A 20,284-nucleotide genomic window follows, 5' to 3' on the forward strand; every position below is an offset into this window, starting at 1 on the left:
AGTGTGGAAGAAAAAGATGCACAACCAACCGAGAGAACCGCAGCCTTATGAGGATTGTCAAGCAAAATCGATTCAAGAATTTGGGTGAACTTCACAAGGAATGGACTGAGGCTGGGGTCAAGGCATCAAGAGCCACCACACACAGACGTGTCAAGGAACTTGGCTACAGTTGTCGTATTCCTCTTGTTATGCCACTCCTGGCGTCTTACCTGGGCTAAGGAGAAGAAGAACTGGACTGTTGCCCAGTGGTCCAAAGTCCTCTTTTCAGATGAGAGCAAGTTTTGTATTTCATTTGGAAACCAAGGTCCTAGAGTCTGGAGGAAGGGTGGAGAAGCTCATAGCCCAAGTTGCTTGAAGTCCAGTGTTAAGTTTCCACAGTCTGTGATGATTTGGGGTGCAATGTCATCTGCTGGTGTTGGTCCATTGTGTTTTTTGAAAACCAAAGTCACTGCACCCGTTTACCAAGAAATTTTGGAGCACTTCATGCTTCCTTCTGCTGACCAGCTTTTTAAAGATGCTGATTTCATTTTCCAGCAGGATTTGGCACCTGCCCACACTGCCAAAAGCACCAAAAGTTGGTTACATGACCATGGTGTTGGTGTGCTTGACTGGCCAGCAAACTCACCAGACCTGAACCCCATAGAGAATCTATGGGGTATTGTCAAGAGGACAATGAGAAACAAGAGACCAAAAAATGCAGATGAGCTGAAGGCCACTGTCAAAGAAACCTGGGCTTCCATACCACCTCAGCAGTGCCACAAACTGATCACCTCCATGCCACGCCGAATTGAGGCAGTAATTAAAGCAAAAGGAGCCCCTACCAAGTATTGAGTACATATACAGTAAATGAACATACTTTCCAGAAGGCCAACAATTCACTAAAAATGTTTTTTTTTATTGGTCTTATGATGTATTCTAATTTTTTGAGATAGTGAATTGGTGGGTTTTTGTTAAATGTGAGCCAAAATCATCACAATTAAAAGAACCAAAGACTTAAACTACTTCAGTCTGTGTGCATTGAATTTATTTAATACACGAGTTTCACAATTTGAGTTGCATTACTGAAATAAATGAACTTTTCCACGACATTCTAATTTATTGAGATGCACCTGTATATATATATATACTGTATAAATATATATCCTATAATATATAACATTGTAAAATAAAATTTGGAAATATATATACACAGTATATAACAATAATAAATAATATAATATGTATGTATTTTCAAATACATGTATTTATTCCCAAAAGCAGTGACATTAAAAGTGAACTTATGGAGGTCTCAGCCTCTTTGTCTCACTTGACGGGGGTCATTAGACAGAGATGAACGAAGAGCAGCTGATGACACATGTCCTTCCACAGATCATCTCAAGTCACACCATCTGTGCACTGACCTGTGGGAAAGTACTGTAACCTTATCTTTCTGTTTAACTTCAGAGAGAGAAACAGAGGAAAAAGAGAGAGAGAGAGAGAGAGGGACATTAGGTAATATAACAGGTTCCTATGGCCTCCCATTGGGGCTGGACATCATGTCTGCGATGTGTGTGTAGTGACAGCTGACAATGTGAGGGACTGTATGTGCATGGAGTGTGTGGGCATTCTGAAAATAACAATGTAGATTCAAGCTTGAAACCACACCTATTTCCCCCCATAATACCTCCCTTTCCCAAACAGCTGTTTCTCCTCTCTCACACACATGCACACACTCTGAATAGGTGCTGGTTCTGAATGTGGAAACTGAGATGGGCTCCTTCCTCACTAATGCTGCTCTGAGGATTTCAGCCATGGGTTTGATCTCTCCCTCAAAAATTGTCTGGTTATGGGCTTTTCTGTCTTCTTTTCTCCTAGGTAAGACGGAGAGTTTTTCCTTTTTACTATTATTTATTTATTTATTTATTTATTTTTGGTCAGGGTTTGTGACAAATAAAATAATTTCACATGAGACTGATGGATAACCGACTGGTAATGTGACTGCCTCATGTAGGATCTTGGGCATGCTGTTGAGTAATGATTAATAAATCTAATCAAGTTAAAAACACGTTGATTCTCCAATAAATCATCAATCATGGAAAATTAAACAAGCCAAAAGACTAAAGACCAGCAACTAGATTTTGCACTGAAAACAAAACAAAAGAAAAACTCTTCACAACATTGACCGTTAGAATAACATATGTTAAATGATTAATGGTGATTTTGCATCAAAATTCTTATTTCATTCTTGTGGGCTTTTCACATTAAGGTTTGACTATTTTGTTGTACTTGGTGGTAACACTTTACAATAAGGTTCCATTTGTTAACAACATTATTTAACATGCATTTATTAATTTTGGTTAATGTTAATTTGAACATATAGAAATACATTTTTGAAATCAAAAGTTGTATGTTAACATTAGTTAATGCATTATGAATTAATATTAACTAACAACGAACAATTGTATTTTTATTATCTAACATTAAAAAATATTAATAAATGCTGTTAAAAATATATCCTTCATTGTTAGTTCATGATACATAAGGCATTAACTAATGTTAACAAATGGAACCTTATTGTAAAGTGTTACCGTTAACATGAATAAATGCATTAGGTGTCATGGACAATATATTTTTACAGTCTTTATTTATCTTGGTTAATGTTAATTTATATAAAAAAAAGTACAATTATTCATCGTTAGTTCATGTTAGTTCATAATGCAATAACTAATGTTAACATTTATACAGTATTAGTATAATGTATGTTGAAATGAACAACCAATATTAAAAGGAATAGTTCACCCCAAGATGAAAATTCTCTCATCATTTACTCACCCTCATGCCATCCCAGATGAGTATGACTTTCTTTCTTCTGCTAAACACAAACAAAGATTTTTTGAAGAATATCTCATCTCTGTAGGTCCATACAATGCAAATGAATGGTGACCAGAACCCCAAAAGCTCCAAAAAGGAGATAAAGTCAGCATAAAAGTAACCCATAAGACTCCAGTGGTTTAATAAATGTCTTCTGAAGCAATCCAATTGGTTTTGGGTGAAAACAGACCAAAATATAACTCCATTTTCACTGTACATCGTCACAGCAGTCTCCTTGGCGATCGTGATTTCAAGCTTGATTACTCTTCCTATAGCGTTATCTAGTGCTCTTGCGCATGCGTCAAGCACTAGGAAGTGTAATCGAGCATGAAATCATGATTGTACCTAGAGACGGCAATGCCAAGATTTACGGTGAAACAAGGAGTTATATAGTTTGTGTTCTGCAGAAGAAGGAAAGTCATGCACATCCTAGATGGCATAAGGGTGAGTAAATAATGAAATAATTTTCAGTTTTGGGTAAAATATCCCTTTAATAAGTGTTGTAAAGGTACTGTTAATTGTTATTTCGTGTTAATTAATACAGTTATCTACAGTATCAAATGCTGTGTGCAAAATGTGAACAGAACAAAATACATTTTTGATGAATAGCCACTTTGCGGATTAGTGACATTATAACACTGTGTTTGTGTGTGTTTCAGTGGTTGTGTGTAATCTAGAGGGCTCTCTACACAAAGATCTAATGATAGGCTACAATAAAAACATACGACCTGTGGAGCACCACGGTGACATCACAAATGTGAAAATCAAGATGACCCTTACAAACCTCATTTCTCTGGTAAAACTCTATATTTGTGTCTGTGAGTCAGTCAGACAAGATAAATAAGTGTGGTATATATGGGTCCAGGGTTGGGAGGGTTACTTTTGAAATGTATTCCACTACAGATTACAGAATACATGCTGTAAAATGTAATTTGTAACGTATTCCATTAGATTACTCAAGGTCAGTAACGTATTCTAAATACTTTGGATTACTTCTTCAGCACTGGTAGATTTTTTCACTTGTTTTGACTATAAAAACTCTGCCAGTACAGTAAGACAAAATACACATGTTAAAAATACATTCTCTGAAAAACCTAAATATCTTATGCAGTGTTGTTTCTAAAACAAGATAAATCAAACCGATCTTGTTTTAATGATTTTTAGATATTTTTACAGGAAAACAATACAAAAGTTATTATCAAGAATATAATTTTTGCCCTAATATCAAAGGTCTTACTAGAAAAAAAGAAATTATGATCCAATGTGAATTTTCTTGATAAAAAAATATGATTGTGCCTGGTAACATGTGCATGTTAAATTGCTAGAAATAGCATTTTAGCTTAGCGTAAAGCTGACAATTTACACAAGCTTTATTTCTATTTCTTCTACTCCAAACTTACTTCAAACATACTTCTCTGTCTGCTCTTATGAATGTAACACATCATAAGAAAGTGTTTCACCGCTGTTCAAATGCATTTTGGATCGCATCATTTATATGTATAAAGGTTTTCCATCTGAAAGGACTAAATATTAAATGAAACAAATGACAATAAAATGCAAAGTAATCTCTTCAGTAATCAAAATACTTTTTGAATGTAACTGTATTCTAATTACCAATTATTTAAATTGTAACTGTGGTGAAATATGTATTCCGTTACTCCCCAACCCTGTGTGGGTCAATATGATTTATCATCCAATTGTTTTTTTCATGTCCAGAATGAGAAAGAAGAGACCCTCACCACTTGCGTTTGGATTGAGATGGTAAGATTTATCATGTCTGTGTAGTTGCCAATATCTGGATTTGTTGTGTAGTTAGCAGTGATTTCTTTTCTCTCTTTCTCTTTAGACATGGCGTGATTATAGACTCAGCTGGGCACACAGGACAGGGTTTGAGGTCTATGAGAACATCACCCGCATGCGTCTTCCCTCAAAAGCCATCTGGCTGCCTGATGTTGGCCTGGAGAACAAGTGAGTAGCTGTATGAATGAGGATTCTATGTGCAGTTTATCCAACACCTTCAGCAGAATATTGTGGTCTTTGATTGATATCTGAGATGTTTTGTCAACAATCTGAGTATTTTAACCCAGGGGCATTGGTGTAAATTGTGACCAACATAAAGTAATACCTGTTTGTGTGTTTGCAGTGTAGATGGGCACTTTGAGGTGGCTCTCTATACTAATGCTCTGATAGATCCTGATGGTAGTGTGGTCTGGCTGCCCCCTGCCATCTACCGGAGCTCCTGTGGCATCAAAGTCAACTACTTCCCCTTCGACTGGCAGAACTGCAGCATGGTGTTCAGGTATGGCTAATCAGTGAGGAGATTAATAAAATTTCTTCTTACTAGAATTAAGAAGCATACTTTTATGCTGGGTTTCGCTCTGGTTCCTTTTGCAGATCTCAGACATACAACTCTAATGAAATCACACTGATGTTGGCAGAGGAGGGCAATGTGACTATGGAATGGATCGAGATCGACCCAGAAGCTTTTACTGGTACTAAACCTCCTGTGACACATTTTCCTGTCTTACATGTTGAGATAAACTCTGGATTCCATCACTATAAAATACAGTTTTACTTGAAACTAAACTGCTTTTCTTTTGATAATGTATATAATGTAATATTTATATTCAGTACTGTTCAAAAATTTTGAGCAGTTAGGATATTTCCCATTGACACACTAAAACAGAAGCTATAAAATAACCATCTTAAGACAAATGTTTTTGTGAAACGTCTAATGTGCCTAAGACCTTTGCACATTTTACTGTATATAATACATGTGCATGTCCATTAATATACACCTTTCCTTTGCCCTGATTGGTCAGAAAATGGTGAATGGATTATTAAGCACCGCCCTGCTAAGAAGGTTGTGAATAAGCGATACAGCCCAGATGAATTGGAGTACCAAGATATCATCTTCTTCCTTATCATCCAGAGAAAGCCACTCTTCTATGTCATTAACATCATCGTACCTTGTGTCCTCTTTTCATCCCTCGGGCTTCTTGTCTACTTCCTGCCAGCTAAAGGTGAGATTACATTGCCAACGTTAACAGCTGTCACTGTTGTGCAAGCTTGCCATTTCAACAAGACCATAATGACAGAATTTAAATTTTTTGTTGAACTATCCCTTTAATCTAACCTCAAAATGAAGAAATCAGAATGTGATGTCAACACACTTTGCTACAGTTTTTAAGTGTGGTAAATAATTTAGAAGCAGACTTTATAAAACAATTACAACATTCTTTCACTCTCCATAAACCTCAGCACAATCCTAATTACACACAGACAGATACTGTAGTATTTTCTGCACCTCTGCTGGGCACATGGCAACACACCAAAAATAACTCTAAACTTCCCCACAGCCCGCATATCATTTTAATCTCCATGCTGACCCTCAGACTGAATTTACGGAAGCCCTGAACCGCAAGGTGAAAAAAATAAATTCACCAAATGAAAAATTATTTTTTAGGTGTCTTAGTGCCTTCCTGAGCCTATGTCCTAGTATTTTTAATTCACTTATTTTGTTTTCTCTTAATTTTTGGCAGAATATCTGTGGTACTTTATCTGCTGATTTTTAGATAGTATAATACAATAACATGAATGTTTTACTAATCTAAATCAAGAAAAACATGACAACAAATGCTATATGAAACATACAGTATGTAACATGAGGTATATTAATTTAATTGTGGGATTTCATGTATTAGAAATCTGTTTAGCATTAAATATATTTTTGTTCTTGATTAAGATTTGTAAAACATTCTTGTTATTGTATTATACTATTACTATAAATCTATAAATCAAAAGATAAAATACCACAGGCACCTGGTGGCTGAGGTTGGTACCACATGGTAATTGCTGGTTAGCAAGAAAAAAATTCTTGTGTTGCTTCTTCAGAGAGAGAGAAAAAAAAAAAAATCAGTGAAAAAAAAAAAATATATATTTTCAGAGAGAAAAAAAGTGCCAAAGAAAGAAAAATGTGGAGAAAAAAAAATTGTAGGACATAGACACCTAAAATATTACCAATTGATTTTTTTTCCATCTTGTGGTTCAGCTAAACCAGCAAAACACAGTCCTTGTTTTGTTTCTCTTGTGTATAGAGTTTCACTCAGTCATGCTTTATAAAAGGAGCTGTTTATGAAGAGTCTTCAGCTGAAAGAGCTTATAGAGACCTAAAGAGACAATAGTTTTCTAATACATCGTGTTGCTTTAGATTATGGCATGGTGGCCCAGTGGTTAGCACTGTCACCTCACAGTAAAAAGATCCTAGGTTTGAATCCCAGCCAACCTGAACCATTCTGTGTGGAGTTTGCATGTTCTCCCCATGTTGTTATGGTTTTCCCCACAGTCCTAAAAACATGCAAGTTAACTGAAAATTGGCAATAGGTGTGAGAGTGTGTGTGTGTATGTCTATGTGTTAGCCCTGTGATGGACTGGCCACCTGTTTAGGCTTTTTCCCTGCCTTCAGCCCAAGGTAGCTGGGAAAGGCTCCAGCACCCCCTGTAACTCTACTTTGGATCAGCGGGTATAGAAATTGGATGGATGGATGTTTGCTTTAGAGGTTAATGCAAACTCAAATTAAACTGAAGGTGGGCTTGTTACACAAGCTTCTGTGGTCCATTTAAACTCAAATTCCCTGTGCCACACAGGGTAATTATGTATTTTCTGGACATAGTATTGAACTCGCAATGACAAGTATTAAAATAAGTGAATTAGTAAAAGGGTAATAGTGACAACTGATGCATGTATTTACTTAAGTATCTATAGCTGCAGCCCGGAGATCTCCAAATGGGGGCAAAATCTCCAAAAGATGGCAGGGTAACTCCAGAAGGGGGTTGGGCCAGCTCTAAAAGGGGGTGGCACTTTGGGTTATGATCAGTTTTTTTTTTAATCTTTATTGATGAATAGACCTCTTAGTATAACTGTTTCTTTAATGAATAGCTGGAGGACAGAAATGCACCATGGCCATTGCAATCCTGCTGGGTCAAACTGTCTTCCTGTTTCTTATCGCCAAGAAAGTGCCAGAAACCTCCCAGGCTGTGCCTCTCATTGGGAAGTAAGTCTGTGCTTTTATTCACTTAAAGGGATAGTACACACAAAAATGAAAATTCTCTCATCATTTATTAACCCTCATGCCATCCCAGATGTATATGACTTTCTTTCTTCTACTGAACACAAAGATTTTAAGAAGAATATCTCAGCTCTGTAGGTCCTCACAATGCAAGTGAATGAGTACCAACATTTGAAAGCTCCAAAAGCACATAAAGGCAGCATAAAAGTAATCCATACGACTCCAGTGGTTAAGTCCATATCTTCAAAAGCGATATGATAAGTGTGGATGAAAAACAGATCAATATTTAAGTCCTTTTTTTTACTATCAATCTCCACTTTCACATTCACATTCTTCTTGTTTTTGGCGAGTCGCATTCTTCATGCATATCGCCACCTACAGGGCAGGGAGGAGAATTAACAGTAAAAAAGAACTTAAATATTGATCTGTTTCTCACCCACACTTATATCGCTTCTAAAGATATAGATTTAACCACTGGAGCCTTATGGATTACTTTTATGCTGCCTTTATGTGCTTTTTGGAGCTTCAAAATGTTGGTACCCATTCACTTGGATTGTGAGGACCTACAGAGCTTAAATATTACTCTAAAAAATCTTTGTTTGTGTTCAGCAAAAGAAAGAAAGTCATGCACATCTGGGATGGCATGAGGGTGAGTATATCATGAGAGAACTTTCATTTTTTGATTGAACGATCCCGTTAACATCTTTTGTTATCAAACATTTCCTGCAAACATTTCCTTACTCTGCTTGTTCAAATTGGCTGGCCAAAAAGCAAAGACTAATGTATGTAAATCTTAATTTTCAGTTAAAAAGAAATGGACTTGTCTTTGGTGGCAGAACAAGAGCAAATGCTCAGAACTGAAGAGAATTTATGTTTTTTTGAGCCATGGCACAATGGGTATTGAACATGCTTATGCAAGTTTGAATCTGGTTTGTGTCCAGTCCCAATTCTATTCCTCGTCTCTCTGCGTACTCTTTGCCAACATTTCCGTCTGTTCTGTACTCTCCATCTTTAGAAATCTTCAGAAAATCAAAAACTGTGCTAAGTCATATGGACATTTTTATTTATTTTTTGCCAGGTATCTGATGTTTGTGATGTCAGTGACAACGATAACTGTGATGAACTGTGTGGTGGTATTAAATGTTTCTCTTCGAACTCCAAACACCCACCCTATGAGCAACACCATTAGAAAGGTACAACACTGCCAGACGCACCACAGCCATTTGTCCATCTCTAAATTTCCAGTACATGCTTTTGATTATTTTCTAGTGCTTCAAAAAAGTATTCAGAACATGGTCAAGCATGGGCACCCCTGGGCCAGACAAGTGGGGTATACCACAACCCCCTCCCCAACTGCACAAATTCTTTTTAACTAATTCCACAAACTGATGTTAAAACTGTCTTCTCACCATCATTTCCTGTCTTCCCTATACTATCACTGTCAAAAACAATGACCATATAAGCAGTGTTTAAACAGGATTTGAACTCCAAATCTTATTCCTAAATTCCTTTCCCAAACCTCTGATTTGTAACATATAAATGAAGAGGTGATTGTGCAGAGGTCAATAAACTCTTTCCCTCCATGTTATGGTCCCCAGGTCTTGTTGAACATCCTTCCTCGTCTGCTGAGGATGAGGATGCAGCGCTGGACACCTGACAAGAGCGAGCAGGAGGAGGGGGTTTTTAAGATGTTTGTCCTGGGTGATGGCAGCCCGCTCCATCGTAGGAGACGCAGCTCTTTGGGACTGATAGCAAAGGCAGATGAATACATGTTCAGAACAGCACGGTCAGAGCTGATGTTCAGTCGATTAAAGGAAAGACAGGGACTGCTGAAGAACACACTGGAGAAAATACGTGAGTAAACAACAAATGACAAACAAACCAACACCATACACTGAAATGTTTTTTTTTTATTTTGTGTTGAAGTAAATATAGCAGAAAAGATTAAGTATATTCTACATTGAATAAGTTAAAGTGAGAACTTAAAAATGTTAAGTAAATTCTACATTTGTACTCAATTCAAACAAATACATATTAATAAATAATATATAGTAAATAAATATATTAATAAATTATAAATAAATATTATGTATAATTGTTTACCTTTCCAATATGTCATCATGTATCAATCATAAAGTAGAAAACCTTGTCATATGTATTTGTTAATTTTACACAAAATTACCCATTCACGATAAAAAAAATATATATATATATATATATATATATATATATATATATATATATATATATATATATATTTTGTATTCTGTATTTTGTTTCTACTGTCAGTAATTGAAAGTGATGTTGTCTAATAGACTACATACTGTAGCATGCACACATTTAGCTTTCTTGTGGAATTCTATGTTGTGATACGTGGTTAAACATGTTTATAAGAAAGTTCAAAAAAAAGTGTTCTAATAAAATGTTCATTTAAATTTGACTGAATTGACTGAAAGTACAGTACCATTTCAATAATATTTGTTTCTGTATTAACAAATCTGAAATGTTTAAGTTAAATTTACTCCCTCACTTTAATCAATATTGAGTCATGAAGTTAAGTAGATTTTACTTAATTTAATAGTTATAATTTACTTTGAAAATCTGCAAAAATATAAGTAAATCTTACTAGTAAATTTTTCATTTTAATTATTTTTCGCTAATTATTATGTACAAAGCGAGTATATGAATGTGTGCTTACAGACATGACATAAAAATCAATCATAAAACACCTTATTCATTTTTTTAATGAAGTCCCATTAGACAGAGCAGGGTTTTCCAACAGAAGGGATTGACCTGCAAGGGGTTCATGTGATTGTGATAGAAATGCCAATGACAAATTGCAAATCAAATCAAATATATATTAATATTATCTATTTATATTTATTAATATAATGTATTAAAATTAATTTGTAATGATTATATATTAATGCCATAAAATAATTTATAATTAAGTAATTAATAATGTACATTCAATAATATTATAAATCATATTTTCACTATAGACCAGTAGGTGGCTAAATGCAGAAAGAATGTGAATCTTTATATTATATATAATATACTATACAGTTGTACTCAAAAGTTTGTATACCCTGGCAGAAATTGTGAAAAAAACTGTCTTTTATTTAAGGATAGTGATCATATGAAGCCATTTATTATCACATAGTTGTTTGGCTCCTTTTTAAATCATAATGATAACAGAAATCACCCAAATGGCCCTGATCAAAAGTTTACATTCCCTTGAATGTTTGGCCTTGTTACAGACACACAAGGTGACACACAGGTTTAAATGGCAATTAAAGGTTAATTTCCCACACCTGTGGCTTTTTAAATTGCAATTAGTGTCTGTGTATAAATAGTCAATGAGTTTGTTAGCTCTCACGTGGATGCACTGAGCAGGCTAGATACTGAGCCATGGGGAGCAGAAAAGAACTGTCAAAAGATGGAAAAGGATATAAAAAGATATCCAAAGCCTTGAAAATGACAGTCAGTACTGTTTAATCACTTATTAAGAAGTATAAAATTTGGGGATCTCTTGATACCAAGCCAAGGTCAGGTAGACCAAGAAAGATTTCAGCCACAACTGCCAGAAGAATTGTTTGTGATACAAAGAAAAACCCACAGGTAACCTCAGAAGAAATGCAGGCTGCTCTGGAAAAAGACGGAGTGGTTGTTTCAATATATATATATATGAAGGGTTTTTTATTGGGTCCTACATAAATATTATATGAATCAGAATCAGAATGAACTTTATTGCCAAGTATGCTTACACATACAAGGAATTTGTCTTGGTGACAGGAGCTTCCAGTACACAACAATACAAAACAGCAACAAGACTTTTAGAAAACAATTAAAAACTATTGAAAAGAAATTAAAGTATATATAGAATACACACACACACACACATATATATATATATACACACACACACATACACTTACATACATACACACATACAAGAGCTTGTATTGAAAGGGCTTTCCTCTTTCTCTGGGTTCCCTCCTGGGTTCTAACCTTTCAATCGATATATGCCATTCAGCTGCCACACTGCCAGGATGCTTTCCTGGTTAAAATAAAAGTGAATCATTTTTAAAACATTTCCCCAAATGGATGTCAACTTCAATTTGTTGCTTGTGGCTTTTGACCTCAGAAAATGGCCTAGGGGATGGAACAGCAAAGGATCTGGAATCCAGTCTGGCTTTGGCATCACCAGAAGTGCAGCAGTGTCTGGCTTCCTGTAAACACATTGCAGAGAGTGCCAAGCAGCAAAATGCCTTTCAAAGTGTGAGTTACTGATCCAGAATTCTCCAAACACCAGCTGAAAGTGTTGTCTCTTTTTTGCACAACAAACACAGGCACTTACAGTGAATGTTTGCAGTTGGGTTTACATTTTTTAATTCCAGAAAATCCTCAGTTGACATCTGGATTGCGGATATCCTTTCTTCTCGCTCTGTAGGAAAACGAGGAGTGGTTTTTGGTCGCCAGGGTGATTGACAGGGTGTGCTTCATCGTCATGACGTTGCTGTTTATACTGGGCACCATCGCAATCTTCCTGATGGGCCATTTTAACCAGGCACCATCTCAACCATTCCATGGAGACCCCAAAAAATACCTGCCTGAAATCTCACCTGGGGACATCACAGGCTAAACACATCCCTACCTCTGTACAGTTTAAAAAGAGCTTAAAGAAACTTCAATGCCACAAAGAAGAATGGAAGATATTCCAGAGACAAACTGCAGTCAGATTTTGTTTTACTATACTGTGGTAAAGGGACCCTCAGCACTATTGTGCTGTACCGAAAAATATTCACTTTTCATGTGTGTTAGATCTTAAGCCATTTGAGACAGAAAAATTGTCTATATGAGTTGTGTACAATAATGGAAATTATATTATTTGTTAATCATTATTGTTTGTATTCATTTAATCAGTCTCAATTTTGTGTACTGATTCAACAGAAATAAACAAGTTTAACCTTCCCTCAGAGCTAAATTTGGCCAAAAGTTACGCCAGACTCTATGCCATCTGTATTACTAAACATTGCCTCAAATAATATTGTCATCTTCATACTCTCCCTAGCTACCTTCATCTGAAATATAAAGGTCATTTAAAAAAAAAAACTAAAAGCAATCATAGCTTAAGATAATCATGTATAATAAAAATTATATCTTTGTGTGTGGGATAGGGGTAATATCAGGCTCCTCTATCCCCTATACTAACTTGGAGGATCTTAATTTCATGGCTGAACGATGCTTTTCTCTCTCACAAAGACAAGATCTGGAAAGGAGAGAGGGGGCATATAGGGGATGTTGAGGGTAGGAGTAACATTAGAACTCCTGACACACACAGTATTTGAAGTTAGGAAGTTATATCTCAGCAAATGACCTCTCATTTACACATTACTGCACAACAGCCCAACAAACCTCAGGACCTGATCAATGAGATTGTAAAATGGTAAGAAATGTTTTCTTTCTGTTCATGTGTCCGCTTAGCTGCTAAATTAGTGTTGGTTAATATGTCTGTAAAGATGGGTTTATGGTCACTTTGTTATGAACTGTACAAAACTTTCAATGGGAAAACATTCACTCAACTCAGTTATAGCTCAATCACAAAAATAACATTTGCATTAAAAGAAAGCCACCTAGAATCAACAAGTTTGACTTTCTTCTTATAATAGAATAGAAATAAATGTCTCCTTAGGAAATTAAGAGATACATTAAATCAGAAGGCTTGTTCAAGACTGTCGAGGGTTTTCAGTTTTAACCTTGTTTTATTGCTACTAAAAAGATGATGGTTTGGAAAAATGGTCACAAAAATGAAAAACGTTTCACATACAAATGATCCAAAAAGTCAAAATAGTAAAGGAGAAATATTTATTGTTTTTCAGGCCTAGAAGGATGTTATTTGGTTAAATCTGTAATACGCAACTGTTTATTTATAGGCATTGTTAATTTTTTACACCGTTTTTTTTTTTTTGTGTGTTTAAATTTTTATTCAGTTTTAGTGTTTAGACGAAAATGTTTTTTAGATTTAGCCAATATTTTGTCATGTCATATTCATGCAGACGTATCCACATTGTGAATATAGTCAGTGTTCGAATTGTGTATGACCTTTCTTCTGCTTAATACAAACAAGGATTTTTAAAAGAACATATCAGCTCTGTTGGTGGCCAGATCATTGAAGTGCAAAAAATTATCATAAAAGTAGCATAAAAGTAATCCATACGACTCCAGTGGTTTAATATGTCTTCTGGGTGGTCATTTAGGTCATTTTGGGTGAGAAACAGATCAATATTTCAATACTTTTTTACTATAAATCTCCACTTTCACTTTCAGAGTGTGACAGTGAAAGTTAAAGTGGAGATTTATAGTGAAAAAGGACTTAAATATTGATCTGTTCTCACCCATGCCTATCATATCACTTCTGAAGATTTGAATTTAACCACTGTAGTCATATGGATTACTTTTATGCTGCCTTTATGTGATTTTTAGAGCTTGAAAGGTCTGGTCACCATTAACTTGCATTGTATGGACCAGTAGAGCTGAGATATTCTTCTAAAAATCTTAATTTGTGTTCAGCAGAAGAAAGAAAGTCGTACATATCTGGGATGGCATGAGGGTGAGTAAATGATGGAAGAATTTTCATTTTTGGGTAAACTATCCCTTTACCCCTATTATTGAAAAAAAACAACAAAAATTCTTTTGAATTATTTATGAAAACTGGGACAGATAATAAACAATGTTGTGTTGTGTCACCGCAATAATATGAAAATAATTCTGTTTTTCTGTTTCTAGCATTCTAGTTTTAATAAAACACCAGGGGATCCCCCAAGTCCAATATTTTTGGGGTGTCTGGGAGGCCCTACCTTAGTTTGCCCACCGGATATAGTGATTAATCTCATGTATAAATAAGATGCGTTTGAGTGAGGTAATTAACCCATTTTTTAAGGCTTTACCCTCTGTGACCACACAGCCTCTTCCATTTGGTCTAGAGAGGGAAAAACATATTGACATGCTCTTTAGAGCTTTCCACAGACAGATCAGACCTACTACAGACATCTAGGATCTCTCACTCGCTGCCCTGGCTGTAAGCCCTGAGACTGGGAACAGAGTAAAGGATGACAAGGCGAGAGCTGGAGGCAAAGATACAGACAGTGAGGTTAAAAGACTGGACAAACTAACTGTTCTGAGAACAGTCAAACGACTCCACATTACCGCAGACCAGAGCTGCAAGGTTACCACATGCCTAAACCTTAATTGTCACATGAAGCCTGTATGTACCTCAGGATATGACTTGTCTAAAAACAAGTATTCAATTTCAGCACTTGATGATTTTTAACGATTTAAAATACACATATTCATAAATTATTCATGAGTTTACTTCTGTGATGCTTCTGTTCAGGTGTTATTCACACCTAAGCCTTCAACATTCAAAAAGGACAATTTCTTCAAAAAGTCTACATAGCCAAATCTGGAAGCATAATCTACTAACATGTACGACTTCCATGAACAGTGTGTTGTATTCAAGATGAGTTGAGGCACCACAGATACCCTAGTAGGGGTGCAACACTTTACTGTTAAAGGAGTAGTAGTTCACCCAAAAATGAATATTCTCTCATCATTTACTCACCCTCATGCAATCCCAGATGTGTAGGACTTTTTTTCTTCTGCCGAACAAAAACGAAGATTTTTAGAAGAATATCTCGGCTCTGTCGGCTAGAACTTTGAAGCTCCAAAAAGCACATAAAGGAAGCATAAAAGTAATCCATACGACTCCAGTGGTAAAATCCATGTCTTCAGAAGCAATATAATAGGTGTGGGTGAGAAACAGATCCTTTTTTACTAATAATCCTTTTTTCCCAAGTCCTTTTTTACTATAAATCTCCATTTTGACCAGCCCTACTATGCGCATTCACGAGTTCTTTTTCTTTAGATTTTTGGCGATTCACATTCTTTCTGCATTTCACCACCTACTGGGCTATAGTGAAAATATGATTTATTTATTCTTTTCCTTTCCTTTATTCCTCACTTTTTTCTTTCTCCTCCCTGCCCAGAAGGTGGCGATATGCACAAAGAATGCGAATCAGCAAAACACAGAGGAGGAACTTGGTCCTCTTGTGAATGTGCATAGGAGGGCTGGTGAAAGCGTAGATTTATAGTAAAAATTACTTAAATATTAATCTGTTTTTCTGCCACACCTATCATATTGCTTGTGAAGACATGGATTAAACCACTGTAGTTGTTTGGATTACTTTTTATGCTGCCTTTATGTGCTTTTTGGAGCTTCAAAGTTCTGGCCACCATTCCCTTGCATTGAATGGACCAACAGAGCTAAAAAAATTTTTTAAAAATCTTCATTTATGTTTAGCAGAAAAAAGAAAGTTGTACACACCTGGAATGGCATGAGGGTAAGTAAATGATGAGAGAATTTTCATTTTCGTGTGAACAATTCCTTTAAATAACCTATATAATCTCATTTTACCCTGTTGTAAAGACCAACATTTCAGGTCACCATGTGTTTTGGATGCTGTGCCCCAGAATGCAGTGTCTCATGACAAGTCATAATAATAGTAATAGATGGCAAAATCATATGAGTTGGCTCACTTTTACTCCCAAAGAGAAAAATAAATGAACCAACAAATGATGTTAAGTTTTTCGCTTAGTATAACCAATAACCCAAACCTAAAATTAACAATAAAGTCTAACCCCTTACCCAAAGCCTAAACCTGACCATGATTTTAAAAGGAAAATAAGTTTTGTGTACCATGGAAGAAGGAAAATATTGGGGTTTGAAACTAGATGAGGGAACTGTATTACAGGTTATTGACAAAGTCATTTGTATTGCATAAATGAGTAAACAAATTTGTTCACAGGCATTTCCTTTCTTAAAATGTTAAATAGAATGCTAACAAAAATTTGATGCCTGTATTGCATCGATTTGAAATTATGTTTGTTGATTCGTATGAGCCAAGTTGTACAATATCTCACGATTTCGCCATCTAGTAGGAATTACTATGAGTTGTCACAAAACTATGTTGGACTAGTTTAAATGGGTCAACCTGTCTACTAGTCAGACCTGTACCAAACCAGCACTATGTACAAATGTGATTTGTTTTGTACAACTACAGACCTGTCGCCCTGACGTCTGTGGTCATGAAATCATTTGAGAGACTGGCGTTGGCCCACCTGAAGAACATCACTGGACCCTTTCTAGATCCCCTTCAATTTGCTTATCGAGCAAACAGGTCTGTGGATGATGCAGTCAACATGGGATTGCATCATATTCTGCAACATCTGGACAGATCAGCTATCCATCTCATGAACAGTTAAATTGTCCCATTGAGCAATAACTATGTGCAATACACAGTTTAGTCTTTTTTTATATTTATCCAATACATCCAACCTCTTCTGCCATTTCATTCCTCTGAAAAAAAAAAAACAAAAAAACATTTGCACTGTACATAACAGATAACAGATTTGTATTAGATTGCACTACGTATGTGTATGTATGTATGTGTGTGTCTGTGTGTGTGTGTGTATAACCACATGCAAAGTTTGATAAAAGTCTGTAATGGAACAGTCAATTTAAACTACCTGTGAATAATGAATCACTTCAAACTGGTTAACCTCGTGCTTTAACTTTTTGTCATTTCCAACCAATGCTGATTTACACCATGAAACCTGTCTTTGTGTTCCAAACTCTGTCAGAGAGCTCATGTGTGTGTTTGCAGTTCTGCGGCCCAGCTCGATCCTACTCACTACAAGGCTTTGACAAGGATGCAGAGTGCGTCTTCCTGTTTGAGAGACCCCTGAAGGCAGAGATGTGCTGGCTCGGCTGCTGCCTGATGGAAATGAGGGCCTACACACCAGAGAGGGAACTCACTGGGACAGTCCACCAAAGGTACTGATCAACGCATACAAGCAAATCAGACCTTAGTCTCACATTTACAGACTTTTGACTTTTGCAAGAGTCTGTCCCACACTGCAGCATATCTTGCCAAGAACTGCCCACTTAGACAGAAAGGAGCCTTATCGACATATAACCTCCTGAGACCCGAACGTGACTGATTTTCCATTTCCCTTTTTGATTGGTAACTAGTTGCACCTAATAAACATGCAAAAAAAACAACAACAAAAAAAAACATTCTAGAGCATATACAGGTGCTGGTCATATAATTAGAATATCATCAAAAAGTTGATTTATTTCACTAATTCCATTCAAAAAGTGAAACTTGTATATTATATTCATTCATTACACACAGACTGATATATTTCAAATGTTTATTTCTTTTAATTTTGATGATTATAACTGACAACTAAGGAAAATCCCAAATTCAGTATCTCAGAAAATTAGAATATTGTGAAAAGGTTCAATATTGAAGACACCTGGTGCCACACTCTAATCAGCTAATTAACTCAAAACACCTGCAAAGGCCTTTAAATGGTCTCTCAGTCTAGTTCTGTACGCTGCACAATCATGGGGAAGACTGCTGACTTGACAGTTGTCCAAAAGACGACCATTGACACGTTGCACAAGGAGGGTAAGACACAAAAGGTCATTGCAAAAGAGGCTGGCTGTTCACAGAGCTCTGTGTCCAAGCACATTAATAGAGAGGCGAAGGGAAGGAAAAGATGTGGTAGAAAAAAGTGTACAAGCAATAGGGATAACCGCACCCTGGAGAGGATTGTGAAACAAAACCCATTCAAAAATGTGATGGAGATTCACAAAGAGTGGACTGCAGCTGGAGTCAGTGCTTCAAGAACCACTACGCACAGACGTATGCAAGACATGGGTTTCAGCGTCTCGCCTGGGCTAAAGACAAAAAGGACTGGACTGCTGCTGAGTGGTCCAAAGTTATGTTCTCTGATGAAAGTAAATTTTGCATTTCCTTTGGAAATCAGGGTCCCAGAGTCTGGAGGAAGAGAGGAGAGGCACGCAATCCACGTTGCTTGAGGTCCAGTGTAAAGTTTCCACAGTCAGTGATGGTTTGGGGTGCCATGTCATCTGCTGGTGTTGGTGCACTGTGTTTTCTGAGGTCCAAGGTCAACGCAGCCGTATACCAGGAAGTTTTAGAGCACTTCATGCTTCCTGCTGCTGACCAACTTTATGGAGATGCAGATTTCATTTTCCAACAGGACTTGGCACCTGCACACAGTGCCAAAGCAACCAGTATCTGGTTTAAGGACCATGGTATCCCTGTTCTTAATTGGCCAGCAAACTCGCCTGACCTTAACCCCATAGAAAATCTATGGGGTATTGTGAAGAGGAAGATGCGATATGCCAGACCCAACAATGCAGAAGAGCTGAAGGCCACTATCAGAGCAACCTGGGCTCTCATAACACCTGAGCAGTGCCACAGACTGATCGACTCCATGCCACGCCGCATTGCTGCAGTCATTCAGGCAAAAGGAGCCCCAACTAAGTATTGAGTGCTGTACATGCTCATACTTTTCATGTTCATACTTTTTAGTTGGCCAAGATTTGTAAAAATCCTTTCTTTGTATTGGTCTTAATGAATATTCTAATTTTCTGAGATACTGAATTTGGGATTTTCCTTAGTTGTCAGTTATAATCATCAAAATTACAAGAAATAAACATCTGAAATATATCAGTCTGTGTGTAATGAATGAATATAATATACAAGTTTCACTTTTTGAATGGAATTAGTGAAATAAATCAACTTTTTGATGATATTCTAATTATATGACCAGCACCTGTAGTTTTCCTAAAAATGTATGGCTACATACGTGGAAAGCAGGAGTTGTGGAATTTTAAATAATACCAAGCAATAAAAAGTCTTTTTTTTTTTATTAAATTGTTTATATTTCCAGGAGTGTTGGTTATTCATGTTTTTTAGATGTTGCAGATATTACATTAGAAATTAGCATAATTATGATTCAAAGTAATGTCCAGCATCATCCAATCACTGCCAACCATGTTAAAATAAAATTATACATTATAAATTCTGAATCTATGTACTATAAGAAGTACTATGATAATCTATTTTAATAAGAAGTTTGAATTGAATGCACTTAGCTGCATAGAGAGCTATAGGATGATCCCTTGCTCCCTATTTAGTGAGTGACTTAACCTCCTGTTTGCTGTCTGTTTGCACTGGACTCAGAACAGTTCAAAATGCACCTTATTTTCATTCTAACTCCATATAAATCCTCTGAAAGAAACATATTTCAGCATTTGTATGAACCCATTGATTCTCACTGTGATAATGCACAGTAAATATACTGTAGGATTTCTAAGAAAAAAAATGCACTAAAATACACATTAGTGTACATTGTGTTTAGCAGCGTGACATTTGCAATAAATGGCTCAAATAAAAAATGGCATATTGGATTAAACTAGAGACATTTGAC

General features: G+C 36.2%; 1 protein-coding gene across 1 annotated transcript; it reads left to right on the forward strand.

The window, feature by feature from the left end:
• Positions 1–1,724: 1,724 nt before the first annotated feature.
• Positions 1,725–12,892, forward strand: LOC127443112 (acetylcholine receptor subunit gamma-like). The gene is made up of 12 exons (XM_051701631.1): positions 1,725–1,854; positions 3,510–3,646; positions 4,567–4,611; positions 4,697–4,818; positions 4,994–5,149; positions 5,245–5,342; positions 5,673–5,873; positions 7,789–7,903; positions 8,997–9,111; positions 9,517–9,772; positions 12,066–12,199; positions 12,372–12,892. Exons 1-12 carry the CDS (start codon positions 1,749–1,751, stop codon positions 12,561–12,563), a joined length of 1,677 nt encoding a protein of 558 aa, XP_051557591.1. The 5' UTR covers positions 1,725–1,748; the 3' UTR covers positions 12,564–12,892.
• Positions 12,893–20,284: the final 7,392 nt, after the last annotated feature.

The sequence above is a fragment of the Myxocyprinus asiaticus genome, chromosome 6 (assembly GCF_019703515.2).
Source record: "Myxocyprinus asiaticus isolate MX2 ecotype Aquarium Trade chromosome 6, UBuf_Myxa_2, whole genome shotgun sequence".
NCBI classification, from domain to species: Eukaryota; Metazoa; Chordata; class Actinopteri; order Cypriniformes; family Catostomidae; genus Myxocyprinus; species Myxocyprinus asiaticus.